Raw genomic sequence first — 27444 nt, 5'->3', positions numbered from 1 at the left:
GCTCTGGTCCATGGGGTCACAAAGAGTCAGACACGACTAAACGTGTAAACAACAATTGACTCTACCTACTGTGGTCCCTGACTCTGCCTACCAGTAGCTGCCAGTGGGTACCAGCCTCCAGGTTTAGAGGCAACAAGCCTCTAGATACCAATTGCTGGATAAGGGTGAGAAATAGTCATTGCCCCTGTGTCCTGCTTGTGGGGCTTCCAAGTGTCTTTTGGCTAGCTTGGCCACTGTGATTTGTTTTCCCACACTGAACTTCAATTCACCAAAGCTGTCATCTGTGGATGTGTTGTCATCAGCACATATGTGGCAGCTGTCTGAAATTGTCTGGGGATATGCTGCATCAATTCTCCAGTAGATGGAGCATCTTCATTGCTTTTCTTCAAGAGTATTTGGGGAAAGAGAAAGGAAGAGAAAGTGAGTTGATTCATTAAAAAAAACAAAGAGATCTGTTCCCACTGATTTCAGTCAGGTATTCAATACTTTGGGGCTATTCTCATGACCACCTTTAATTTCCCAATTTTGGTGCAGTATGATATTGCATTTTCCCAGTAGTCAAACCACAGTATTATGTACTTTGGAAAACTGGATACTTCTTCCTCCAGGATCATAGCTGTTAATATTGACTGTATACAGGGCTTTTTTCAGCTGGAACCATTTCAGCCAAGAACCACACACTTAAATGGCTGGTAGTAGTACTCTTTAATACTTCAATCTTTTTTAAAAAAATATGTGCGCATTTATTTAATCCCGAGCAAATATGGTTTACGATTGCACTCTTCTTGTGGGGTTGTGCAGGGAATCAAGCAGACGTGCAATCTGAGACATGACAGGGGAACTGCCCAAAGGTGCTTGGAGAAGATTATGGTTATTAATATAGATAATAATAGTAATAGTAATAATAGTAATTATTAATAGTAATTATTAATAGTAATTATTAATAGTAATTATTATTATTATTATTATTATTATTATTATTATTATTATTAATTAAATTTGTATACTGCCCTCCATCCAAATGTGCTTGGAGAAGAATACTCTTGTTGCTAATTTTTAGTTGATTATAATTCTAATAATTTTATTAAATTTGTATACAGCCCTTCACCCAAAGGTGCTTGGTCATGGGGTTGCCATATGTCCAGAATTTCCTGGAAGACTCACTTTTGTATCTGGATTTTCACTTTTTGAAATATTATGCTTGGAGAAGAATACAGTCGTCGTTATTTTTATATATTTATCGTCACCGCCAATTAAATTTGTATACCACCCTTTATCCAAAGAGCCCAGGGAGCTTCACAACAGAATAATGCAAAATGAGAACTTTATTATATACATTATATATAGCAAAACGAAAAGCAAATCAATTACACCTCCCCCCCAAACCCCCACATTTTAACTGCCGTAGAATGTTATAAATCCCCGGAGGAAGGGCGCGCAACCCTAACCCATGTCTACTCGGAAGTAAAGCCCCACTGCGCCCAGAGGAACTGACTAGGGAGCAAAGCCTTCTTTTGGACGCAGCGGGCTCAGCCAACCCCCTCAGGGCTTCCCGCCAAACGAATCTCCTCAGGCGGCGCAGCTCCCCTCCCCCGCCCGCCCCGCTGCCGTTAGGGCTTAAAATAAAGGCGGGAAACAGGCTGCCGAGCGCCTGAGGCGGATCACCGCAGCCAAACGGCGGTTAAAGCACCGCGAGAAGCGCCTCAGAAACGCGCGTCTTTCCTCCGCCTCCTCAGCTTTTCCCGCGCTTTTCCCCCCAGGGCGGCGCCATTTTGCATTCTGCTGAACAGCGTTTTAAGAGGTTGACTCTCAGCCTCCCTGTGAGCCTTACTGCCCCCATTGAATAAACAGGACCCCCCTTCCCAAACGAAGTGGGGTGTTTTTTGTTTTGTTTTGTTTTGTTTTGTTTTGTTTTGTTTTCTGACAAAGGACAGCAGGTCTGGTGCCATACACGCCGCAGATTATTTTTATCTGTTCTTCTGAAACCGTGTTTGTGGTGGGGTTTTTTTTTTGTCATTAATGGGGTTTTAAAATCTATTTTTATTACTGTTGTTGTCAGACTGCCCTTAAATCACGTTGGAGGTGAAGGCTGTGGTTTGAAAGTATTTTTAAAGTGAATGAACTGCCCTGTGGCCTTCGGCTGAGGGGGCTATATAGAAATTTAATAAACAAAGAAAGAAACAGGGTTTTGTAGAAATGCATGTTATGTGGTCTGGAAACTTTACACCTGACTTAATTTTGAATTTAGATAAAAATGTCGCTGTCGTGCTAATCACTCCTCCTTCTGACTGATCATTTAAGGATCGTGTTTATCGTTACCTGTGAAAAAATTAATCAGGGCAAAAGATTGGTGAACGTGCAGTGTAACTTTGAACACTTTAAACATTGGAACGTTTGTGATGCTTATTCAGATACATTAAAATTTGTTAATGGTAAAAAGCTGGTTAAAGATTCCAGCTATCATTACGAACAGGTCAGTGGAAACAACTGCCTCAGACAAAGTGGGATAATTTTACAAGAGGGTTAATGTTAGCTTCATATTCCCTCCTTTTTCATGAAAATTTCACCCCTGCCTTACAAAGCATCTCCCGTGCTAGCATAGCCTTTAATAATAATAATAGAATTTATATACTACCCTGTACCCAGGCCTTTACAGCAAGGGGTGGGTTTTCTTTTCATTTGTCTCCAATTTTCATTTTGTATTGCTGGGGCTATTAAGTATGTCATTGTGAGTGTGTGCTTTTATTATGTTCTTCCTTTTTGTTACCCTCTTCATGTAGGTTTACAAAATGGCTGATGTCATGTTAAACAACCTGAACAAACTACTGCTACAGCTTGGTATGTTGCCGTGTGGTTCAGCTTTGGAAACAAGCAAGGGAGAGTCCTCACATCCCCAGCCTTCAGTTATCTATAGTTTTTTATTATCTGCATATATTGTTAGCCTCACAGTGTTATAACACATTTAAAACACTTTTTCTTTACAGTACTAATGTAGCTGAGTCCCATATGGATCTGTGTTACTGGGTTAAGATAGAATTACACTCGACGCCAAACTACATGTTATAAGGTCCTAACAGTCACTTCTAAGCAAATTTGAGAGAGGAGAATTAATAGCAAAGAATGGTGGGAATGGTTTAATTCTTCCTCTCCTTTCCCCATCAGCAGTTTTCTGCTTTGTACAGGTTTGGATGGATGTTTATAAGGCAAATGCATCTGAAATGCAGGAAAAGCAGCTTTGGGATGCGGAAGGAGGGGAAGCAGCTGATAGGGTATAGTTTAATATAGGCAAGCCATAGGCAAACAGCTTGAATACACCTAGCACTGAAATAAAATCTAGTATTCAAGTGACTAAGTTACTCTTTTAAAATGCAAATTAGTTTTCACACTTACCGTAATATCTGAAGGCAATGATATCATTCATCTATATGTTTCTGCTACAGTGTTTCAGCTGCAGCAAGCATCTTACTCCAAGGAACATTTGAGGCAACAGATACAGAGTGAGTAGACTTTAATACATAAAGTTTGTCAGAATCTTGCATTTGTTGCAATTTAAGCTCTCATATATACTTTTGCATGCCCTTTGCCTTTCCTTGAAAGAAACATTCCTCTTATCCTTGATGGATTGTAATGGAAACTGGTCCTCATTGTCGAGAAGTTGTACTCTTGGTCTGAGAATTGGTTATGATTCACAACTTGTGGTGTCTATCCAAAGGCGTGTCTAACAAAAAAAACCCATACACAAACAAAAATCACCATGCACAAGGACCTGCTACCTTATTGAAACAAATGTAGCAGTCCTAGAAAGCAGGGGAGCTCCAGATGCATAGTAGACCTCCAGTATCCATAAGAACAGGCATAGGCAACCTCAGCCCTCCAGATGTTTTGGGACTACAATTCCCATCGTCCCTGACCACTGGTCCTGTTAGCTAGGGATAATGGGAATTGTAGTACCAAAACATTTGGAGGGCCACGGTTGCCTATGCCTGCATAAGAAGGTGCTGGATCAACATTCTGGGTGGAATTTAGCATCATGCTCTTTCAAACATTCTATCTGTGCAAGCATTTCAGCTTGCTGGTCGGAATTATACCCTCTCCTCCAACCCCAAACTAATTTTGGGAGAGTGTGTGGGGAGCAGAGGAGGGCAGGTCTTGTTGTGTAAGCAAATCTTTGTGCACAGCTTCTGCTGATGAGACTGTTAGGTAAATTCTGCTCTATAGCTCTAACCTTGGAACATATTGGGTGGTTCCAGTTGTATAGTTTGTATCCCAGTGACCTATCTTAAATTCCATCAAACATGAAATAAACATTTTCTTTCAGTATATTCTGCAAATACTGCAGGGAAAAAGATTGAGATCTGTCAGCTACAAGAAGAAATTAACAAGAACAAGGAGGCAATTGCTAGCCTACGCAAACGAAACAATAGCTGTAGAGAGAATTGTAATGCGTAAGTATATGGTAAAAACTTTATTTCTGAAACCGCAATTGGCTATAATATACTTCTTTGTAATCAAGCAATTATGAATTTAGCTAGTAAGAAGGGGTGTGAAGTTATTTTGTTATAGACAGAGAAGATGCATAGCACTTTCTGAGGTTTTAAAGTGCTTTCAGTACATTATCTCTCTAATCTTACAGCAACTCTGTTAGTCAGGTCAGTCAGTATTATTATTTACATACTGCGTATGGGTGGTAGAGTGTCTGAATGGGTGGAGACACCTGGAAAATTTGTGATATGTGTTCACATTATACCTTTAAAGCACAATTAAATAACATTATTTCTCTCAAAGAATTCTGGACATTATAGTTTACCTCTCACAGTTACAATTCCTAGCAACCCTTAACAAAAGGCATTCCTCAGAATTCTGAGAGGGGAAAAATGTGCTTTGATTATGGTTTAAAGGTATAGTGTGTATGCAGCCTTAGAATTGAACTGGGGACTGGATTAAACCCTTTCGGAGGCCCCTAGGCAGTCTCAAACTTGGGGGGGGGGCTTGTGTGTGTGTGTGCTTTAGTGGGATAACATTAAACTAAGAAAGCTTGGTTGTAATTTTCTTTCAAGATCAAATCAATATTATTTTGATCTGTTGTGTCATGGGGCCCCTAAAAGGTGTGGGGCCCATAGGCCAGTGCCTACTCAGTCTATTTGGTAATCCAGCACCTCATGGTTCTCATCAGTTTCTTAACTACTGCTATGTCTTTCTTTCTTTGTTACACTTATTCCCTGTGTTTCTGGCAAATGGCAATCCGGTCAGCTAGCAGCAATAATACAAATGCAGTGGTACCTTGGTTTAAGGACAGCTTAGTTTATGAACAACTTGGATTAAGAATGCTGCAAACTCGGAAGTAGGTGTTTTGGTTTGTGAACTTTGCCTTGGAAGCAGAACATGTTTCACTTCTTGTTAAGTCTGCTCCATTTGTAAATTGAGTCCCCTGCTGCTATGGAAAAACACACTTTGGTTTAAGAACGGACTTCCAGAACGGATTAAGTTTGTAAACCAAGGTATCACTGTATATTAAAAATATCAAAATACAATCAAACAGCAATAAAATACAAACTGAAAAACACAAAAAACCAGACAAATAATCATTTAGAGCCAACTACAACTTACTTACAAATCAACATATGGGTCAAAGGACTGTACTGTATTAATAAAAATGCATTTGCCAACCAGTGGAAAGTCATCAGAGACAGGGATAACTGGGCCTCCCTTGGCAAGAAGTTCTGGAGTCTGAGAGCAACAACTGAGAAGGTTTTCTGGGTTCCAGTTAGTTTTATTGAATTAATGAGTATTTTTGAGTGTGAATATTTTGTGATATGAAAAGTTGGTACACATGTTAGTACTGAACCTTACACTGGATACAAGCTACATGCAATTGAAATCAATGAGAAAAGCACAGAAGTTTTAGCTTAGGCTCACAAAGGTGACTGTGAGCCAAAAGTATATCCCAGGTTCCTGTTTCTCAGAGGACATCATCACATTATCTTCTGGTAGCAAGAAGGGAGAGTGTAAATAGAAAGGTGCTGGTGGGAATTACCCATTTTTATGATGGTTTTGTTACTTATGAATATAATTAAACTATGCTTTTAATAATTAGATGCTTACTGTAGTTTTAAATTTGTTGCCTTAGCTGGAAACCAACATACATGATTCTTAGTCAGCATGAAGAATATTTGCAGAAGGAACTTCAGAATTACCAGGAATCAACAGAAAAAGACAAGTATGTAGAAATGTTTGACAGCTGTATATTAAGACCTCCATAAAATATTGCTGATTATAAGCAATGAATTTCTTACCTATAAAAATGTGAACACTCAGGAAGATAAGGATCTACTCTTTAATGGAGAATTATATTTTGGGGTACACCACCACTTCAATGGCAATTGCTGACTGCATCCTATCACTGAAAAGTAATAGAAAAATACAGGTGGTTTCTCATATTCCCAACTAGGTTGTAGTTCAGTTAAGGCAACACATTTTTTTTCAATTTTCCCCTGTGTTGAACTGAGCAATTGTCTCAAGTACTGGCCTTGCTTTGAAAAGATAGTTAAGTGGTGTCTAAGGCGGGTGATTGTATTTCCTTGTTTTAAAAGGAAAATGTACCAGGATTACACAACTCAGTATCAAGAGACTTTTAAACAGCACCAAGAAAAATATTTAGCAACTGCCATTGCTCAGGAATATCACCAGGAAAAAAATGAATTTGAAGAAATCCAAAACCGAGTTCTGAAGCAGTCTGAACTACTTAAAAAGAAAGAAGCTGAAGTGATAGAGCTTCGAGGTAAAAACATAGTTTCTATAATGCCAGTTATCCCAACTGAAATAAAAGATACATGGTGGAATTCACTTAATGAATTCCATCAGTGGAAGCCCGGTGCAAGGCCTTCTGCTTGTGCAATGAGGTTCTTACCCTTTCTTTCTTGTGCACCCCCACAAAATGGGGTCTGGGTGTTTTGCGGGGCGAACTACTAGAACGGCACATGATAGGAGTAGAGGAGGAAACATTCTGTAAGGCAAGCCAAAATGCTTTGAATTCATCCACAGAAATAAAACAGAGTTTGGAAGGGATCTAAAAGTTAATTCAACAGATTGCAGTGAGTTGGGATTATTTTTCTTTAAGGGTATGCCCAGATCAACGGTTGCCCTTCAATCCACCTGATATTATTGTCATTGTTTATTATTTATTTAATTTCTATACTGCTCTTCATCTGAAGATCACAGGGCAGTTCACAATATAACAACAAATACATACCATAATAAACAAAAACAGTACCCCCAATTTAAAAGGCATATATAGTTTAACTAGCCAAAGACTTGGGAGAACAGGAATGTTTTAGCCTGGCACCTAAAGATATAACAAAGATGCCAGATGAGCCTCCCTGAGGAGAGTGTTCCACAAATGGGGAGCCACCACAGGAGATGCATGTTCTTGTGTTGCCACCCTCTGGACCTCTCATGGAGGAAGCACATGAAGAAGGGCCTCTGATGATGATCACAGGGTCTGGGTCGGTTCATATGGGGAGCGGCAGTCCTTGAGGTATTGCAGTTCTGAGCCGTAAAACTTTATTGTTAAAACTATCACTTTGAATTGAACCTGGAAACTAATTGGCAGCCAGTGCAGTCGGTCAAGGATTGGAATATATACTCAAACCATCTTGCCGCAGTGAACAATCTGGCCACTGAATTCTGCACCAGCCAGTTTCTGAACCATTCAGAGGCAGCCTCATGTGTAACACGTTTCAGTAATCTAACCTAGAGGTTACAAGAGCATAGACGACAGACGTTAGGCTATCATTGACCAGATTTGTGCCACCGAGGCCACCTGAGCCTCAAGCAACAGCAATGGATCCAAAACCGGATCCATTGTGCAGATTAACATGGTGAGAACATGATATAGCACAATCTGGAATGAAAAGCTGTTTTTAAAAACCTTTGTGACCAGTTTTTACCCAAAATGCGTAAAAATGAGATTAATTCATGAACAACTTTCCTTCCTCCAGAACCTGGTCCATTCCAGTCACTTTCGCAGTGGGCATTACAGATGTATCCATATACTCAGCTTAAAAATTGTCTGTTTAAGAGTTGCGCTGTGGTTTTTCTTGTCTTTGTTACTGACTTTATAATTGCTGAAAGATGTTGAAATACACAGGAATCTACATTGTCTTCCAGCTCTTAAAGAAATCTATTGAACTGTAATTGACGTAGAGGGGTAAGAACAAATCCTATAGTTCAGGCCATGTAGCTACTGTAATCAACAAGTCATGAGCAAGGAAGAAATATTAGTTTAACTTTGGTTTAGAACTGCCCTATTTACTGCTCTTTTTGCTATTCACAAGTAAAGATTTGTTCTAAATTATTTACAATAAATGCTAAAAGTTCTGTGCATTTATTACTGGTACATTTTTGTCATATATAATTCACCATGAATCTTCAGGATAGGGTGGGATAAAAATGGGATAAGTATGATGTTTATAGATTGAATACACAAAGGCCTTTTGTGCTAGTTGTTATTCAGAATGGTCTTAATTCTTGCAATAGCGTTCTTAACATTGTTTCAGATTTTCGGAAGCAGAGCAGAGGCTCAGCTTGCCCAAAGCAATGTAATAAATCTAAGGATTTACATGTTGTTCATATCCAGTTCTTTAGCCACAGGAACACACTGAAAGCTCAATCCTTCAGTTCAGTTCAGTTGAAATACTAAAACTCATTTCACACAACCAGCACAGTTGTGATATGACAACTGTCCCCTCCATCAGGCATGAACAAAGGCTGTGATAAGTGGTTTATCTGAACATTAAGCCCTAAATATTGCATGGCATGCCACTGTTTATCATCCAAATGTGGATTCCAGCACATTTCTGTCTGGGTTAATAGCAAATGATTCAGACAACATGTTCAGCCCAAATGTGGCTGAATCTGGGTTGAGATTAAAAGTTACCCAAGTTAAACAGTGTAAGTGTGAATAAGTTCATTTATTTCAAAGGCTTAAATCCAAGTGAGCACACTAAAATGTGTTTCCATTTAGCATTTTACTTTGACTGTTTGTTGTGTATGTTTTATTGATTCCTTAACATAAGAAAGTGCTTCTTTGAGGCACAACACAAAAGAAATTCTTACGCATGCAGTGGTTCTCAGGCAGCAATCACTTGAACTAGAAAAAACAGCAGAAGAACTACAAAGGAAAATTAATTATTTCAAACAGGTAAAATGCCTTTTAAATTCCATGCTATGTTACCATCTGCTAAAACACTACTACATCACTCACAGTTGATAAAGATATATTACATTATTTCAAGCTCTATTCTGTAGTTGGTAATTATTGTGTTCTTACTATTTTAAGACAACAAAATGAGATTTCCTCATTTCCTCTGAAGCACTGTGGATGATACCCAACCCACACATCAGATAACATAATCACCCAAGGTCTCGCATTTCACTCAGATCTAGCAAATCGTGACCTCCATCCTGATGCAGTTCCTTGTTCCTGATGCTCTCCACCAGTCCACCTCTCAACAGAGCCCCACTGCCTCCCAACTCCCACAAATTTAAAAGAAATATCTTCATCCTATGTTAAGCGCCTGACAGGATTTTAGAATCTGACAGGTAACAGCAGACTTATGGGGGTGGGGGTGGGGGGAGAGACTGAAGACCCAGCTACATAGTGGTTGACTGATTAGAAGTTAAATAAAGGAACTGAGAGGTAATATATAAATGTCAATAAAAATTCTTTGTTGTTGCCAGGAAAACTTTACACTACATTTTCTTGAAGACACTAATAGCTCCAGCTACAATTCTTTTTCCTTTATCTTTTGAGTATGTAGGTCACCCTTATTGTCCCCTATTGCAGATTTGGGGCAGTAGCTCAGAAATAGTGGCTTGCCTAAGGCTACCCACAGAGTTCATGGCTGAGCAGAGATTTGAACCATTTCACTGCTCAGTGTTCTGGTTTCTTTCTCTTTCTCTCTCTTCAATCAATGTAAAAGAAAGGCCACGTTGCCATGTCATATTCACACAGTCACAAGCAGCATAAACACCCTCATTTCAGTCACACACATACCTATAGCAATTCAAAAGAACCCTTTCCCTCTTGCCAGAGTTGAAATTAAAAGCCACCTAGCATACCTCCCCTTCAGACACCTAAAATCCTGCATCCTGTTCACAATGTGGCCTGCTACATGCATTATTATTGAACAAGGAGAACTGGTCAGGCTTGGTCAGCTTTTTAAAATCTGTATATCAGTTCCCACTAAAAAGTCTGAAAGGTTCTGCATAGTCTAATGTCATGCCACACAGTAACACCTGTAAAAAGATTGCATGTGTCAGGCAAAGTATGTTGTACATAGCATTATTAATAAATGTATGACTTGGGTCTCAAGCCCCTATATCTTTTGAAGAACTGGATTCAGAGCCTTTCAATCCCTTTCAACAGGGTTCTTTATAGCACTTGCTTTTCTGAACATACCCCATAGAGATCTGTAATGGTTCCTAAGGGGGTTGCTCGTGGTAAGCAGGTGCCTATCTTCCTGGCTGTGTGCAAACACCTGGCTGGGCTGCCAAAGTGAACCTCCTCTGTCCGGACAGCCACTCGCCCATGGCTGACTCAATCGCTGGCAGAATCTGTGAGTGGGCGTTTCTTAAACTTTTTCCAGCAAAGAACTTCTTTGACGCCTAGTCTCCGCCTACCCTCTCTGCGCGGAAGCCTCCTGCGCAGGGAGGGCGTGGGCAACGGAGGACCTCTAGTCTCTCCGCTGGTCCCAGGCAAGGAGTCATGGGATCGCCTCGCCACTTCCCCCACCAGCCCCCCTTCTCCACTGGTGCTACACTGATTCTCCTGCCCAGAAGATGGGCTGCTTCTCCCGATCCCTGGACGCCCTCTGGAACCCCTCTGGGCTCCGCGCTCTCCCTCCAGTACTGATGGCAGTTCCCTGACAAGATCTAAGATTGGTTTTATAGGTTCCTCAAGCCTCCACAAGGGTGGAGGACCACTTAAGATTTCCAGAGACTAATGCATCAGGTTAGTTGCCAGACTGGGGAAGTATTCAGCTGGCTGAATACTACTGTCCATTGCAGGAGTATTCTCCTGATTTTACTATCCATAAGCTACACTGGTGGACTTTGGAGCTCACTTAGGCTACATATGCAACATATATTTTATGCACCCACCCACAGAATCCTGACAATGTTAGTTTGTTAAGGGTGCTGGGAATTGTAGCTCTGTGAGGGGTAGACTACACTTCCCAGGATTCCTTTTATAGGGTGGGAGCAAGAAATGTGCTTTAAATGTATGGTGTGTACACAGACTCAAATAGTGGACACAATAGCCCCTAGAACCCTTTCCCTCTTGCCAGAGTTGAAACATCTTTGTGGATTACTAGGCAGCTACAGGCAATGAGACAGCAGAAACAAAGATAAGAGTGCAAATGAAGAAAAACATCTGAAAATTTCAGCCAAAAGAGCATAGAGCCCATTTGAAGGCTTCCGTGGTGGTGATAGAGAGATGACCTTTTCCAATAGGTTTTCTGTTGTCTTAAAACTTAATAATTTTTTATGTAGTTTAGATTCTGATTTTAATAAGTTTAAAGAAATGTAATAGATTGGATCCTGTCATGCCCTCCCATGAACAAAAGGGCTCCTTTCATTTACAGAAGTGATTGCAATCTGACAGATGAAGGTGATTTTTACTAGTTCCCTGTAGCCTCCCCACCTTCTATACTGCTTCAGAGGTTCCCACAACTCTCAATAACAGATTCATAGGGGGCTATGTGCAGTGGAAAGTGGAAATCAGTGAAAATTGCTTCCCTTTCTTTCGTCAGGGCAAGTGTTCTCCTGTGAGTAGATCAAGTTCTGAATCTAAGCTACTGTAATTGATTCCTTTTTTATTTTACTATTGGTCTAAATCATTCTGAGGGCTTTTTAAGGTGGAACGGTGCCATTAATTAAACAAGGGCAGGCAGAGATAGACCCTTGGGTTTTCTTGGGTTAGTGTAGACAAGTCATGGAAAAATAAGACTGCCTTTCCATGCTGGAAGCAACTTTACAACTTTTAAGGAACCACCAGATTTTTCAGTGAAGCCTATGGGGTACCCTGTAGTGCATAATAAAAGAGGGGCATTGTATTAAACCTAGTGCTACAGTAAATATTCTGTTAGTGCAAGGATTTTTCCCTTTGTGGTAGAAGATTCTGTCCCTGTCTCCTCATCTCTGTACTCCCTAAATCTATTCTGGGGGTGAGATATATGCGGGGGGGGGGGGGAGGATACAATTATATCATTTGTTTATATAATTTTTCTTTTAGCAAATTGAAAAGATTAAAGAAGATCAACACAATCCTGAAGTGATAGAAAAGGAAAATGCAAAAGATCTTGAAGCAAGGAAGGCATCTGATGAAAGGCAATATTTTAAAATTGATTTTATCACACATAAACAAGTCCCGTAAACTGTAATGCTATAATCCTATCTATATAAACATTCAGACATATCTACACAACAAACATATATCATGTTTATACCCCTTTAATAACTGCCTGGGCTTTCCCTGAAGAATAATAGGAGCTGTATGTAGTGTTTGAAGATTGTGCAGATTATATTGTATTGATTCCTTACATTATCTTGTATGTGAGTACCCCTCCCAAAAAAAATAACACTAGAGTTCCCAGAGGAGAGGGAATAGTTATTGTCAGTGCTCTATAACAGTAGAAAGTGGCTCCTGCATTACTCTAATGTCAGTGCAGACCTTCTGATCAGCACATGAATAAGAGGGGCTAGTTCTGAACTGCTATTGCAGTTGTAGTTGAGAATAGCATTGCCTTTATACCTTTTTATCAAGGAAGAAATATTTATTTTAAAAGCTTTATCTCTATCTTAAGATACTTTACTGAAGTCTAAGGGTGCAATTCTGACTTCACTTAAACTTTTGGCAAATCTCCCATTGAACTAGGGTTGCCATATTTCAAAAAGCGAAAATACAGATACAAAAGTTGTTGAGGTTTTTGTTGTTGTTGTTGTTGTTGTTATTTTGCAAAGATGCTGAGCTATTCTTAAGGAATTTTGCCAAAATCTACACTTCTGACATTGGTTGCCATACGTGTGGATTTTCCCGAACATTTTGGCGATTTCTGCCCAGGCACTGTTTCCAATGGCCAAATTCTGGTTATGTCTGGGAAATTCTGGACATATGTCAACCCTATAATATACATACTGTGCTGTGTTTCTGCATTTAATGTCACATGTCTTTGTTTTATTACAATTAATGCTAGATCCTCTGTATACTGCATTTTAGGATGGGAATTTTTTTAAAAAAGGAAGGTAGAGGGATGTATTAAATGTTTTGTCCCTATAAGGCTCCATGTTACGTTCTCTCTGTTCTATAATTTGTCATGTTTGTGTCATGCCCATTGGCAGGTATTACCCAGCAAATATATTATAATGGATTCTAGCTTAGGCAGAGAAGGTACATCTTTTCAATGTTTTGTCCTTTACCTCATTAAGCCACCCCTGGCCTTTCCATCTCTCTCTTTTTTTGAAAATCCACTCACCTTGTTTACTGTTTGCTTTCATTGTAGCTTTTTTCTTCTTTCAGCTTGTTCAAAGAGAGTCAACATGTGTTAAAAGAGAAACGTCAGATGTATGAATCATTACAGCTTCCTAGCATTTGTCAGAAATTAGTCCAAAGTTTCTCAACTCTGAAGCCATTGTTTCAGCAAACGCAGAGAGGTATAATTTATGTCTGTCTGTAAAGAAAATACTTTGAGATTTCATTTTTATGTGAGGAGTAATGTAGATGTTAATTATCCCATAGTAAGCAGTCCCTGCCACATCTGAGGGGGACTCCACACTCTGTGCAGTAGACACAATCATTGTATGGGCACTAATGTTTCTGAAAGCATACATATGATTATTATTGGGTGGGTGGGTGTGTATTGTTTTTGTTTGTTACTTCTTGTTGGCATATGTCTGTCTCGAGAAACGATGGAGTGCTGCTGGAGACAAACTGCTGTGTTAGCACCGACATGACCTCCCCAGGGCACAAGCCTGGGCAGTGTGTGTATGGCAGTCTTGGGCTGCCCAGATGACAAGATCCTCCCCCTCTCGGTCTTACTGATGTGGTCCAAAGAAAAACAGAGCGATACAATACATTTGGCACCAGCTTGGCTGCAGGAGTTGCCAGAAGGAGGCATACAAGGTGCCATCCAATTGTGTTAAGGACTCCAGATTCGTGTAGGGTTTACTCCTTAGGCTTTTCTTCTTCCGAAGATATCCTGCAAGGCAGTGGATGCTTAGGACCAGAGTTTTTCTTCTCCTAGATGGGCTACCTTTCCAGGTTGATGAACCCCATCTGCCCCTCAGTTCCCTCTACAGCACATGCAGAAACTGCCTTCTTGACAATTGGACCCACTATTGGTCTCATCCGCTCAATCCACCACAGCCTGTCTTCGCATGCAGGAGAAGTCTGAGGCTGATCAGTTATCCTCACCTGGTTTAGCAGCTTTGTTTTTATATTGTAAACCACCCTGTGGTTTGCAGTTTATAATAATAATATAGAATGATCACAATTGTTGTATAGGCAAATACCTCAGTGTGTTTTCTGTAGTCTGAATTGCCTACACCAAAGGTGACAGATTCAGAGACTTTTCCACATAATACTTTGCGCCAGTTCTTCTCAGCAGTCACCCATATATGTTTTAAGAAACTGGTATAGGTGTCCTGAAGTTCGTTATCTTGAAGCTGGTAGCTTTCTGATTACCTTCATGCTGTTTATAAGCATTTATTGTCAATTTTGTTTTCATTTGTTTAATAATAAAGCTAAATTATGTATGGCTAATTATATCAAACTGCCATTAAATAATATAGGTATGGAAGAGAGAAATGATTCTATAGGACATTCAGCAGTGACCAGTATATACTTCAGCCATGTAGAAAATGAAAGACAGGTATGCAAATGGAAAGCAGGTGAGACCAGGGGCAAGACAGGAGCAATTTTTTGTATCTGTTGTTTAAAAGATTATTTGATTTAAAAGAAGCAGTCAATTTTCACATTGTAACATTCTACGTACCGTATTTTTTGCTCTATAGGATGCACTTTCCCCCCTCCAAAAATGAAGGGGAAATGTGTGTGCATCCTATGGAGCAAATGCAGGCTCCTTGGCTTCAGCGATAGCTCCACTGATACAGATTCTTTTTATTTTACTTCCGTATATTTCTCACCTTTCTTCTTTCCTGGAATCCAAGGCAGAGTGCATGTGATTCCCAGGTAGTCATATATGGGCACCAATTGAACCCAGATCTGCTTAGCTTTAGCAGAATGGTGGTCTCATGTGCCTTTAGCCTATACAGGCTATGTAACAGGCTTCTATGAGGAAGGGTGATTTCTGAGATAGATTTGGGTCTTAGTTTGTGAAAAACCTAAAAAGTGAAAAACAGCACTTTGATTTAGACTTGGAAGCTAAATGGTAACCAGCGCAGTAGCCACAAAATATGTTTTCACTTCCAACATGAGGTGAGCTTCAGGTTCTCTCCCAGCCCTGCCTGGAGATGCCAGTGATTGAACTTGGGACCATTTACGTACAAAGCATGTACTCAATTGCTGAGCTATGGCCCTTCCATAGTTGATCCTAGAAGCATGGAGTTATCAGACACAATCCTTCTTCTCTAGAGAGGGGCACAAGCTACATCTATACAGCCATCACTTTCTCTTAGTTATTTTTTTAATGCAAAACAATAAAATGCAAGGTCACTGATTCAGTGGGAGGTGTTACACAACCAGAAAATTTGTTCTGCTTGTAGATAACAATTCCCCCCACCCCTAAGAATTGCAGGACAATCTCACCTATCTATCCAGACAGTACTATGCATATGAGTCAGAGATTCCATGCAGACATACAGCAAGAAACACCCAATCTACACCACTAGTACACTGGTCCATCCCATTCTTCTCAGCTAACAAGGTATAGGTTTGATAGAAAGGGAAAGAGCTCTACAAACCCTCAAACCCTGATTCTTGTAAACCACTTAGAGGCTGTATTACAATTAAGTTGTACTTAAAATTAAATAAATAAATAAATTCAGCAATATTTATGTTTTTCATCCTTTGATATAGACTTATGTGATGCCAATAAGCAATTTGAAGTTCCATTGACTTCAGTGAGAGAAATATAGGTAGTCTCTTAATTCTGCCAGAAAAATCAATGGAACTTGTAAGTGCTTAAGTTTGACTTCATTGTGCCTTTGTTTTCATAACATCATAGAATTGTAGAGCTGGAAGAGACCATGAGGGTCATCTAGTCAAACGCCCTGTAATGTAGGAATCACAACACGTAGTTCCCCCATCCAATCTGAATCATACCAGACCCTGCTTAGCTTTGTAAATGCGCTGGCAGTTTTACTGCTGTACCACTATGTGGTTCTTCAGCATGCCAGAACAATGTTCTACATCCTTTTCTTTTGACCTTCTTTGCTACAAATATGCATTGTCTTTCCCTTTTAAGAGTACATCAACTCACACTATAATGAGGTCTCCTAATATAATTCATATAATAGGTATATTTCAGAGTTTGTTTTTGAAAGCCTAAGTAAAAAGTAAATGCTATACTCACTTCAGTTATACAGTATGTTCTTTATTTAACACATAACAAAAATGAGCCTATTAAGCAAACATACAGCAATACAAATTAATTAATTCACTATAGCAACTTTCTTTTAGTTGTTGTTGTTTTTTAGGGAAACCAAAGGACAAACTGGAGCAGATCTGATGGCAGGAAAAATAATGTTTCAGAATCATGACCTGTAAATAGAGGTCAAAAGAGCTGTATTTGTACAGCCTAAGGAAAAGTCAACATGTCTGAATTTATCATTTTGTACTTCCCTTCATTTGAAATATGTCCTCTGTTTTAGAAATGTAATGACACCATAGGAACTAACATAGCAAAAAATGCCCAGCTTTCATCTGTAACAAGCTTGCAAAACCAAACACCACTAAGGTAACTTTTAAAACAAATCATATTTTCATTAGTGAAAGCATGGATTCAGAATCTTGCATGAAGATAATGCTTTTGAAACAAACTTGTTATCCTGTTTATTGTCTTAGGTTGCTATCTTATCAGAAACAAACAAACAACAGGCAGTGGTTTGAGGCTGAGGCTGCAGAAATAGGTATAAAATGCAACTGAAACGTTAGAATACAAAACACTGTTTAAAATACTTTATACATAATCATATAGCTAAAGAGAAGAAGAAAACTTCATCCTGCTTATTGACTTACTGTGTAAATTACAAATTGCATAAATTAGAGTTATTGATTTTAAAATAATGAAGAATTGTGAACTTATGGACTATTATGCCTAAAATTAAATTGTGTTGCAACAACCACTATGTTGGCTGATGGTTATATTTGTGGTGGTGTTTCATTGCACCATCACACACATCATATGGGATCAACTAATTAGTGTCAGTCATCATCACTGCTTAATCAGGAACGCTAGTCATCAGCAATTGCAGCATTTTACAAAGTAGATAAATAATAGAACTATGAATGACTTGCCCATATAGTGTATTAAAGGTTTTCCAGTCAATATGGACCCACTTACACAGGATACCTATGCAGCCTTGTTTCTCAATGTGCCGCTTATAGGACACATAAATTCTTCAAGTCTCTTTGGCCATTTGAGCCTCAGTATTGTTCCTGAACCCCTTTGCTTTTGTTTGTGGTGCCCAGAATACCACATTCCTCACAGGTGCATGGATCACCCCCCCCCCCCCAGGGCAACAAATCAAGAGGACTATCTTGCAGCCTGTGGAGTTGATCTTCACTTTCATGCTACACATTGCCTTTAGAATGAGGTTAATGTAAGGGACATGTAAGGGATGGGTTAAGTGATTTGTAGAAGACACCATCATACTCTGCTGCTAAAAAACACAAATAAACCAACTCTTATGTTAGTAGATCAATGGTACCAACAGTGCTACTTTTGAATATTCTTTTCACGTGTGATGACCTGATTTTTTTTAATGCAAGCATTTTTTTATAGGAGGAAAAAAGGTTGAGTATATGGAACGAGAAGAAGGAAACAGGCCAGAGGATTCTGCACAAGCATTTCAAGTCCATTTACCTTTATTTTTGCTTTATCTATTTATTTTTCTTAAATAAATGCCCAGATAATGGTTTTTCAGTTCTAACATGCTCTATAATGCAATGTCATTTGTAGGCTCTCCTGTCTGAAAGTAGATGCAGTAAAAAGAATGAGTCCTGTTTTCACAAGGAGGGGCTATACTTGGTGATAGAGCACATGCTCTAAAATGATCAATGATAAGCTCAGCCATGGAGGCTCTGCTCAGTGGTGCTGTTGCCCAATGAGATTTGACAGATGATGGCATGTGAGGGCCTTTTCAGTGGTAGCCTCTAAGCTGTGGAATGCTGCCCCCAACGAGGTGCATCTTGCACCAACAATGTATAGCTTTTCTCAACAGGTCAAGATGCTCCTCTTTGCCCATGTTTTTAGTGGAGTGAAGTACTGTTTTTAGGGATATGTAACCCATTTAAGGGATCTTCAAGTGAAAGGAGGGTCAGAAGTTTAATAAATAAAAAAATCCTGAAGGCCCTAGATTCAATCCTTGGTAGGGATAAGATCCTGATTGAATCCCCGGGGAGCTGCTGCCATTCAGTGTGCATACAAAATTGAGTTAGACCAATGCCCTTTTAGCACAGTGCAGCTTCATAAAGTTCACACACATGTTAGTGGTCCCCCATTGCTCAAATGCATGGTTCGTATCCATCAGGAGCTATGTGTTCCGTATCATGGGCCAAGGCTTTTTTAATTCAGCAGGCATTTAAAGGCAGTACAGAAATTGTTTAAATAACTAATCAAATTTGTGTGTGATATCTAAATACAGGTGATTGAACGATTTTTTCAACTGATAAGCTTAGAGAAAACTGTAATCAAACATTATATTGTTAAATAACTCATCAAATGTCTATATGTGATGTCTATATACAGGTGATTGAATTTTTCACTTTTCACTTCCATTATACGTATATGGATGGATGCACGCATACATTTAAGAACGTTTCTTATCCACCTTTACTAATGTTGTTTTAAGCACAGCAGTCTTATACCTGATGAATATAAAGATTGTTCTCTTTTTGAAAAGCCCCAATAAGTGTGTCTTGGTGTTTAAACAGCTGTGAATGCCATATAAACATGGTCTTGTATGTAAAATTTCTCTTTAACAGGATGGGCAGGCAACAACTGACTGTCATTTTGCAGAAAGAGAAGACGATGCCGAAAGCTATCCAAGAACTCCGGAGCCTCACAAACTTCCAAAGACACCTGCTTCTAGTAGGGTGGAAACTCCATTAGAACTGTAAGGATTCTTAGTTCAGATATGAGCTTTGTCATTCTCCCACACTTTTGGAGTGAACACCCTACCAAGCCCAGATTTTGGCTGCTTTCCAACTTACCACCAATTCCCGCCCTCAATTGCCGATAAATTTCTCCTCTTATTTCTTTACAACAGAACTCCATCAAAAGGTGAAGGATCAATGTCAAAGTCGCCTACTTTTCCTTTCCTTTCTAGCTTTACTGCAAAGTCCCTTGGATTTAATTTCTTTGATTCTTCTGTACTTGGAGCGGAAACTTCACCAGGCCAGGTAACATTGAATTTTCAAAATGCAGAGCTGTGTGAGCTTGAGAAATGTATTCATGATATAGTTAGTGTCAGACTAGAACTGAAAAGGTGAATATTTAAATTCCCAATCAACTGCAAACCTCATTGGGTGAGGAATGGATAAAAGCTTGGGGGAGAAACCATGGCTTCCACAACTGTGAGTTTTTTTGGAGAGTGAAGATATAAATGTAATAAAATAAATATTAGAAACACAGCATGAATGATAAGTGCAATCTGCAAGTATAGTCAACCTAACAGGTATTTTCATGTAAGGATACAATTCTGAAATGCAAAGTTCAAAATTTCTCTTTCGGGATTGGTATAGATTCTTAAGCAATAATAAAAAACTAGTTCATTGGGAGTCAGCTGCAAAAGGATAACCCAAACTCTTTTGGATGTCCAGTCCATTGGGATTTGTCTGAAATTAGTGATCTGTCCTTGGAAGTCACATTCTTTTACCAAAGATTGAGAAGAGAAGATTTGCTTAAACAGGCCACATACAGAATTAATAGCCTGTCAACCTATAAAAGGATGATTACAAAGTTGCCTGTGACCTTCTCCGCAGAATCTTCCATGAAGTCTACCTCTGACATCAGTCAGGTTCAAATTAGACATGCATCTACTACGTGCCTCTCTTCCTTGATGGAGTTGAGTTTTTCTTTTGTTACTTGCTTGAAAAGCAGCCTTGGTGACTCCAGTCACAGTGCAGAGCGGATGAACAGATAACACTTTCCCTTCCAGCTGTTCACACATTCAAAGTTATCTCCATAACGTAAAGAGATTCAGGGACCACACAACTGCATGCCTCATCTAGTTTGAGGCAAACCTAGAGATGCCAGGTAGCAAACATGAGGCAAAACTGATTCCCTATTCCTAATATGCAGTTTCTCTTTCATTGACCATAACTACAATTAATTCATGGTGTTGCATTTATTCTTTGGTATTTTTCTGGAATGATGAGTCCCAGTTCATGATAAACATGGTCATATGCATTTAGTTTTAAAAAGGTAAAGCGACCCCTGACCATTAGGTCCAGTCGTGGCCGACTCTAGGGTTGTGGTGCTCATCTCGCTTTATTGGCCGAGGGAGCCGGCATACAGCTTCTGGGTCATGTGGCCAGCATGACTAAGCTGCTTCTGGCGAAACAGAGCAGCACACAGAAACGCCATTTACCTTCTTGCCGGAGCGGTACCTATTTATCTACTTGCACTTTGATGTGCTTTCAAACTGCTAGGTTGGCAGGAGCTGGGACCGAGCAACGGGAGCTCACCCCGTCACGGGGATTCAAACCACCAACCTTGTGATCAGCAAGTCCTAGGCTCTGTGATTTAACCCACAGCGCCACCTGCATCCCTTGCTGCATTTAGTTTTACTTGGAAGTAAATTATTATTGCATTTAAGAGTGGTATGGCAATCTCAGTCCTCAGGTTGGAAAACTAGTAAAATGTAATGTTTGCTTTTGATTTGCTTTTTAACATGCACAAAATAATAAAAATATTACATTCAGGGTATAATCCTCCATCAATTTACCTGGGATTAAAGCTGAATACAGTGATAATAAAGAGTAAACATGCATAGGATTGCTCTGAACATCTTAAAGAAAACGTAGCCATGTCTTTACTTTGACTTCTGGAGCACTTGGTGGAATTAATGTCTCACTAGTAGAAGGCATAACTCTTAGAAGTAACATGCATGGAGTTTAATAACAAGGCTGGCAGAAATGGCAAGTTCTTACTGCTAGGGTTCATTTTTGGAATTACAGTTTCACTACATCAGCAGATCCCCTGTAGTAGTATGTTTACTATTAATATTACCTTGCAGCATTTTAAGAACTTGGATAATTAAAACATGGTGCTTTTCAAATCCTGAATTTACTAATTTATTGATTTTCTAATTAATTCACTTATATAATGAATATTATGTTTCAGTTAGGTGAAAGAGATTCTGCTGGCAATTTAAATCCTGTTTCATTACACAAAGGTAAGCTTTTACCATGAAATGTTTTGTCAATAGCTTCTATTAATTCACATATTGCTGATAGGCACCCAGTAGCTTCATTCCTTTAACAAAATGTTTAAAATGGATTCAGTCTGGCTTCACACGGTATCATAGAGCTCTTGGGCTTAGTGGTTTCTGTCTATCCATTCCACTTGCTCTTGTGATTTGTTAAACTTTAATTGTTCCAACCAACTCTCACAGCAATTTCATTCACTCTTCTGAAGCAGTGGTCTGAATATTTGAAATGTAAGGCTTCTTTGAACACTGTCAATCATGAAATCCTGTCCTTTAAGAGCAGTGGGACAATCTCAGAATCCATGTTATGTCTAATACTATTTTTTTAAAAAAAAAAAAGTATTCAGGCCATTTTTAAAATAATGAAATTGTAAATAATCTCCAGTATTTTTTATTGTATTCCTTATAAAGTCAATTCAAAATATTATTCCCTTCAAGGAAATTTATTTAGGAAAAGGGAGAATGATTATTCATTTGCATTTTCTTTTCCATCATGCTCTTCCGCTCAAGCTTTTCAAGATGAGAAAGATGACATCAGTTTTCCTTTTCCAGTTGGATCATTCCAAGGCTTTCAATCCTTCCATTTTTTTGCTTTTTAGAAATTGTTCCTTAACTGGGCTTAGAGTTCCTGTGCTGTGGAAACACTCTCAGTCTCCTGACCTACCAGAGTTTGCTAATTATATAGCTGTGAAGGAAAACTTCATACTGATTATCCACTTATTGCATGAATTACAAACTGCATAAGATAGAATTCTTGGTTTTAAAAGCATGAAGACTCATGATTGTTTGGACTGCTGTGCCTAAAAATAAATAAATATTTTTTTATTTAAAATATATATTATGTTGACTGATAGTTGAATTTGTGGTAATGTTCCACTGCTGCAATCACACACATGTGGTATCAGCCAATTAGAGTCTGTAATCACTGCTTAAGTGGGAAAATCAGCCACCACCAATTACAGCATTGTGCAAAGTAGATAAAAAAATAGACCTGTGAATAATTTGTTTATATATGATGTTAAAGGTTTTGCAATTAATATGGATGCACCTACAGAAGATAGCTAAACCAACTTTTCCCCCCTTCTAAATATGCTACTTGCAGGCCAAATTCTTCAAGTTTCTCTGGTCATTTGAGCATCTATTCAGTATAGTTATTGCACCTCTTTGCTTTAGTTTGTAGTGCCCAGGATTATCCCATTACTAACAGGTGCACAGGTCAGCCCCCGGTACAGTAGATCAAGAGATGGATTATCTGCTTTATTGCACAGCACTGCCTTTAGGTTGAGGGTATAGGCTGGTGTAAGGGACACCATGATGGATTAAGTGATTTGTGGAACATACCATTATGCTCTCTGCTTCAAAAAAAATACAAATAAGCCAACTCTTACATTAGTAAATTTATAGTATAAAGAGTCTACTTCTGAATATTATTTTCACATGTGATGAGCTGAATTATTTTTAATGTGAACAATCTTCTCTAGAAGGAAAAAAGACTGAATATGTGGAACGAGAAGAAGGAAGCAGGTCAAACGATTCTGCACATGTGTTTCAAGTTAGTTTAACTTTATTTTTGTTTTTTCTATTTATTTCCCTCAAATTCATGCCTGGTTAGCACAGTTTTTTGCAGTTTTATCATGCTGTATAATGCAGTGTCATTTGAAATTAATGTTTTACACGTGAGCTCTCCTGTTTGAAAGTAGCTGCAATAAAAAATAAAGTGTTTTCACAAGGAGGGGCTATATTTGGTGATGGAGCACATGCTCTAGAACAGGGGTCTGCAACCTTTAAGACAAAAAGAGCCACTTGGACCTGTTTCCGAAGGAAAAAAAACTGGGAGCCGCAAAACTCGTTATTCTAAAAATAACTTTTTTGTCACTTTTTTTAATTATTTCTTTGTTTGACCCCTCAGAATTACTCCTCCTCATAGAAATAAATGTGAAATTAACAAGTTACCTTTTTGTGTGTGTGTGTTCTTCACTCCCCTTCAAAACAGTGACCAGCGTACATGCCCCTTTTCAATGCAGTGACCAGCGTACATGCCCCTTACAATGTAGCGGGCAGGAAGGTGACGTCGGGACGGTGCGTGACTAACGCACGCACCGCCCCCATGCGATGTCACAGCCAGTACAGCGCCCACCACAGTGGGGAGTGTTGGGGCGCACAATGTGCCTCCTCCCCTTGCTAGTATCCGCCCCGGAGCTGTGGCAAAGGTGTAAAAGAGCCACATGCAGCTCCGGAGCCGCGGGTTGCAGACCCCTGCTCTAGAATGATCAAAGATAACCTTGGCCAGGGAGGCTCTTTTCAACGGTACTGTTGCCAAATGAGATTTGACAGATGATGGCACGTGAGAGGGCCTTTTCAGTGGTAGCCTCTAAATTTCAGAATGCTACCCCCTCCGAAGTTAATCTTGCACCAACATTATATAGCTTTCCTCAACAGGTCACTTTTGCCCATGCTTTTAGTGGAGTGGGCTAAAGTGCTATTTCTTTTAATTTGATTCAACTCACACCTACTGTTTCATTGTATTTTACAGTGGTTTTAAATATTGTGTTATATGTTTTAAGTGACATGTAACCCACTGTAGGGACTTTCAAGTGAAAGCCCACCCCCATCCCGATTCAATGCTTGGTAGGAATAAGAAAGATCCTGATTGAAACATTGGAGAACTGTTGCCACTCAGTTTGTAGACAAAATTGAGTTAGATGGTATTTTAGTATAGGGCAACTTTATAAAGTTCACACACATGTTAGTGGTCCCTGTGGCTCAGATACAGGAGCTCTGTGTTCTGTATTAAGGTTCCAATTTTGTAGAACATCTCTGCAGCCGAGATCAGACAGTCCTCCCTCCTTGTTGATATTCTTTATTTTAGCAGATACTTTAAAGTGATTCTGATTTTGTAGTCGTCTTTCAACTGATAAGCTAGAGAAAACTGTAATCAAACATTATATTGTTAAATAACTCATCAAATGTCTATATGTGATGTCTATACAGGTGATTGAATTTTTCACTTTTCACTTATATGTATATGAATGGATGGATGCATGCATACATTCATTTAAGAATGTTTCTTATCCCACCTTCACTACAGTTGTTCCAAGCTTGGCAGTCTTATGCCTGATGAATATAAAGATTGTTCTCATTTTGAAAAGCCCCAATAAGTATGTCTTGGTGTCCACACAGCTGTGAATGGCATATAAACATGGTCTTGTATGTAAAATTTCTCTTTAACAGGATGGGCAGGCAACAACTGACTGTCATTTTGCAGAAAGAGAAGATGATGCTGTAAGCTTTCCAAGAACTCCAGAGTCTAACATACTTCCAAAGACACCTGCTTCTAGTAGGATGGAAACTCCATTGGAACTGTAAGAATTCTTAGTTCAGATATTATAATGAGCTTGTCATTTTCCAGAGCACTTGTGGTAAAAGACCCTACCAAACATAGTTTTGGGATGTTTCCCATCTTAACACCAATTCCCTCTCCACCATTCTTACTAAATTTCTCCTTTCTTTACAACAGAACTCCATCAAAAAGTGAAGGATCAATGTCAAAGTCGCCCGCTTTTCCTTTCCTTTCTAGCTTTACTGCCAAGTCCCCTGGATTTAATTTCTTTGATTCTTCTGTACTTGGAGCGGAAATTTCACCAGGGCAGGTAATACTGAATTGCCAACATGTAGAGCTGTGTGAAGTGATCAGCTCATTCATTACTAAAGTATGGTGCAGTCAGTGTCAGACTAGAATTGAGGAGATTTGAATTTCAATCAACCACAGACCTTATTGGTTGAGGACTGGATAAAAGGTGATTAGGGGAAACATGGTCTCTACAACTGTGAACTGTAGTAAGGATAGTGTTCAGAAATGCAAAGTGGAATGTTTTCTTTAGGGACTGGTATAGCTTTAGAAGCAATAATCGGAACTAGTTCACAAGGAGTCTTCTGTAATTGAATAACCCCTACCTTTTTGCATGTGCAGCCACCTGGATTGTGTCTGAGATTTGTGACATAACCTTAGAAGTAACTCTCTTACCAAGACTGTCATAAAACATACGGCGTTTGAGAAGAGAAATTTTGCTTTAACTTGTGCTGTACAGCATTTCCCTTAATAGCTGGTGAACTTGTAAAAGGATGCTTACTAATTTATTGCTGGGTTTTGCAATTAATTCACTTATATATATTATGTTTCAGTTAGGTGAAAGCTATTCTGGAAATTTAAATCCTATTTCATCACACAAAGATATTGGTAAGTTTTTATCATGAAATAAATTGTTTTGTCAATAGCTTCTCTTACTGCATATATTGATGATAACATGTGTGCTGATAGCCACCCAACACCTTCCCTCTATGGGCTTAGATGATGATGATGATGATGAGAGCTTAGATTTCACTCTACACTTTTCCCCTGCTTTTGAGATTCATCACGCTTTAGCAGTTCCACCTTTAGGAGTGGTCTGAATATTTGACATAATTTCTTTGAACACTGTCGGTCAGAAATTCTTGTCCTTTATGAGCAGTAGGACAATCTCAGAATCCATGTCATATCTAACTGAAATAATATTATTCTTTGGCAATTTTTTAAAATAATGAAATTGTAATTAATCTCCAGAATTGTTGATTGTATTCCATGTAAAGTCAAAAGTTAATTCAAAATATTATTCCCTTCAAGGAAATTTATTTGGGAAAATGGAGAATGATGATTCATTTGCATTTTCTTTTCCGTCGTGCTCTTCCGCTCAAGCTTTTCAAAATGGGAAAGATGACTTCAGTTTTCCTTTTGCTTTTGGGTCATCCCAGGCTGCCTCACTAAAAGGCTTTCAATCTTCATCACAAAGCAGAAAGTCATTTTCACTTTTTTAATTATGTTCCTCAAATGGGCTTAGAGTTCTTATGCATTAACAAATGTTTTTCACCTTGCACCTAAAACAAAAGAAGATGACAAAGGAAAAAGAGAACAAATATTTTCATCCAAGTGATGACATTGTTGCATTTGAGTCTATTGATTTTAAATGGCTCCAGTTAAGAAAGTTAAAGGTAATTGTTTCACTATATTAAAACCTTTGACAAACTTTTATTTTATGGGCAGCATGTAGTGTAAGCTTCAAAACTTTAATTTGAAATAGCTTCTTCAACACGTTTGGTGCTATGTATTTATCAAGAATTTTACTGTCATCTCAACTTTGTAAAGACTTTTGGTAAAACTTTTACAAGTTGTTATAGCAACAGAATGCTTGTCACTATTGTCACAGTTGTTTTCCTTTAAAAAAAAAATACTGTCCTGTAAGAAATTTAAATTTTAAATAAAAAATTAATCCATATATTAAACGCCTCACATTTCTTCATGTGGCCAAATGTTTCTGTGAACAATGGCAAATGAATTCCTGTTTCAATTGAGCAAAACATTCGACCTGTTTAGAACATTATTTGGACTACTTGGTAGCTGACTGCTTTAAACTACTCTGTTTTTTTTTAAATTATTATTATTTAAAGTTTTTTATTTATACAGCAAGAAAAACAAACAAACAAAAAACACAAATACCAAATTATACACAAATTACAAAAATAACCATAGATACATAATATTCTTAGCAAACAATAAAACATCTATTGGTCTTAACACTTTAATGTCTTTAGTCTTTAGTGTTAAACTACTCTGAAAGGGTTTCTTGTGGCACTATTTTCTAGGAGTGATGGGTGAATATGCCATTTTAGTTCCTCTTGGTTTCCCATTTTTCCAATATTAAGTTCAGTTATCCACATTTCCGCATCAGTTTGTGATATATA

General features: G+C 38.7%; 1 protein-coding gene across 5 annotated transcripts; it reads left to right on the top strand.

Moving 5' to 3' along the window:
- On the top strand, positions 1-26950 carry C1H14orf39 (chromosome 1 C14orf39 homolog). 5 transcript variants are annotated; one of them, XM_077921733.1, is made up of 22 exons: positions 1-420; positions 2781-2838; positions 3441-3497; positions 4319-4445; positions 6128-6217; positions 6591-6778; positions 7998-8040; positions 9079-9199; positions 12293-12387; positions 13577-13710; positions 14848-14927; positions 16888-16973; positions 17081-17145; positions 18021-18091; positions 19223-19353; positions 19507-19639; positions 21585-21636; positions 23151-23221; positions 24901-25031; positions 25187-25319; positions 25852-25906; positions 26330-26948. In XM_077921733.1, exons 2-22 carry the CDS (start codon positions 2790-2792, stop codon positions 26518-26520), a joined length of 2103 nt encoding a protein of 700 aa, XP_077777859.1. In that variant the 5' UTR covers positions 1-420; positions 2781-2789; the 3' UTR covers positions 26521-26948. The 5 variants fall into 5 exon arrangements, with proteins under 5 accessions (XP_077777859.1, XP_077777904.1, XP_077777978.1 ...); XM_077921778.1 differs by lacking the exon at positions 1-420 and adding an exon at positions 800-851; XM_077921852.1 differs by lacking the exon at positions 1-420 and adding an exon at positions 1539-1820 and having other exon boundaries at positions 25247-25319; positions 26330-26950.
- Positions 26951-27444: the final 494 nt, after the last annotated feature.

The sequence above is a fragment of the Podarcis muralis genome, chromosome 1 (assembly GCF_964188315.1).
Source record: "Podarcis muralis chromosome 1, rPodMur119.hap1.1, whole genome shotgun sequence".
Taxonomy (NCBI): Eukaryota; Metazoa; Chordata; class Lepidosauria; order Squamata; family Lacertidae; genus Podarcis; species Podarcis muralis.
Note: the sequence above shows the minus strand (reverse complement) of the source record. Positions and strands in the feature narration are given on the sequence as shown.

Excerpts from the sequence above, each read along its gene's own strand:
- C1H14orf39 (XM_077921733.1), top strand. The coding sequence starts at position 2,790 with ATGGCTGATGTCATGTTAAACAACCTGAACAAACTACTGCTACAGCTT. Across the intron at positions 6,779-7,997 it reads TGAAGTGATAGAGCTTCGAG|AACCTGGTCCATTCCAGTCA; the intron begins GTAAAAACATAG and ends TCCTTCCTCCAG. Across the intron at positions 21,637-23,150 it reads TCCTGTTTCATTACACAAAG|AAGGAAAAAAGACTGAATAT; the intron begins GTAAGCTTTTAC and ends AATCTTCTCTAG.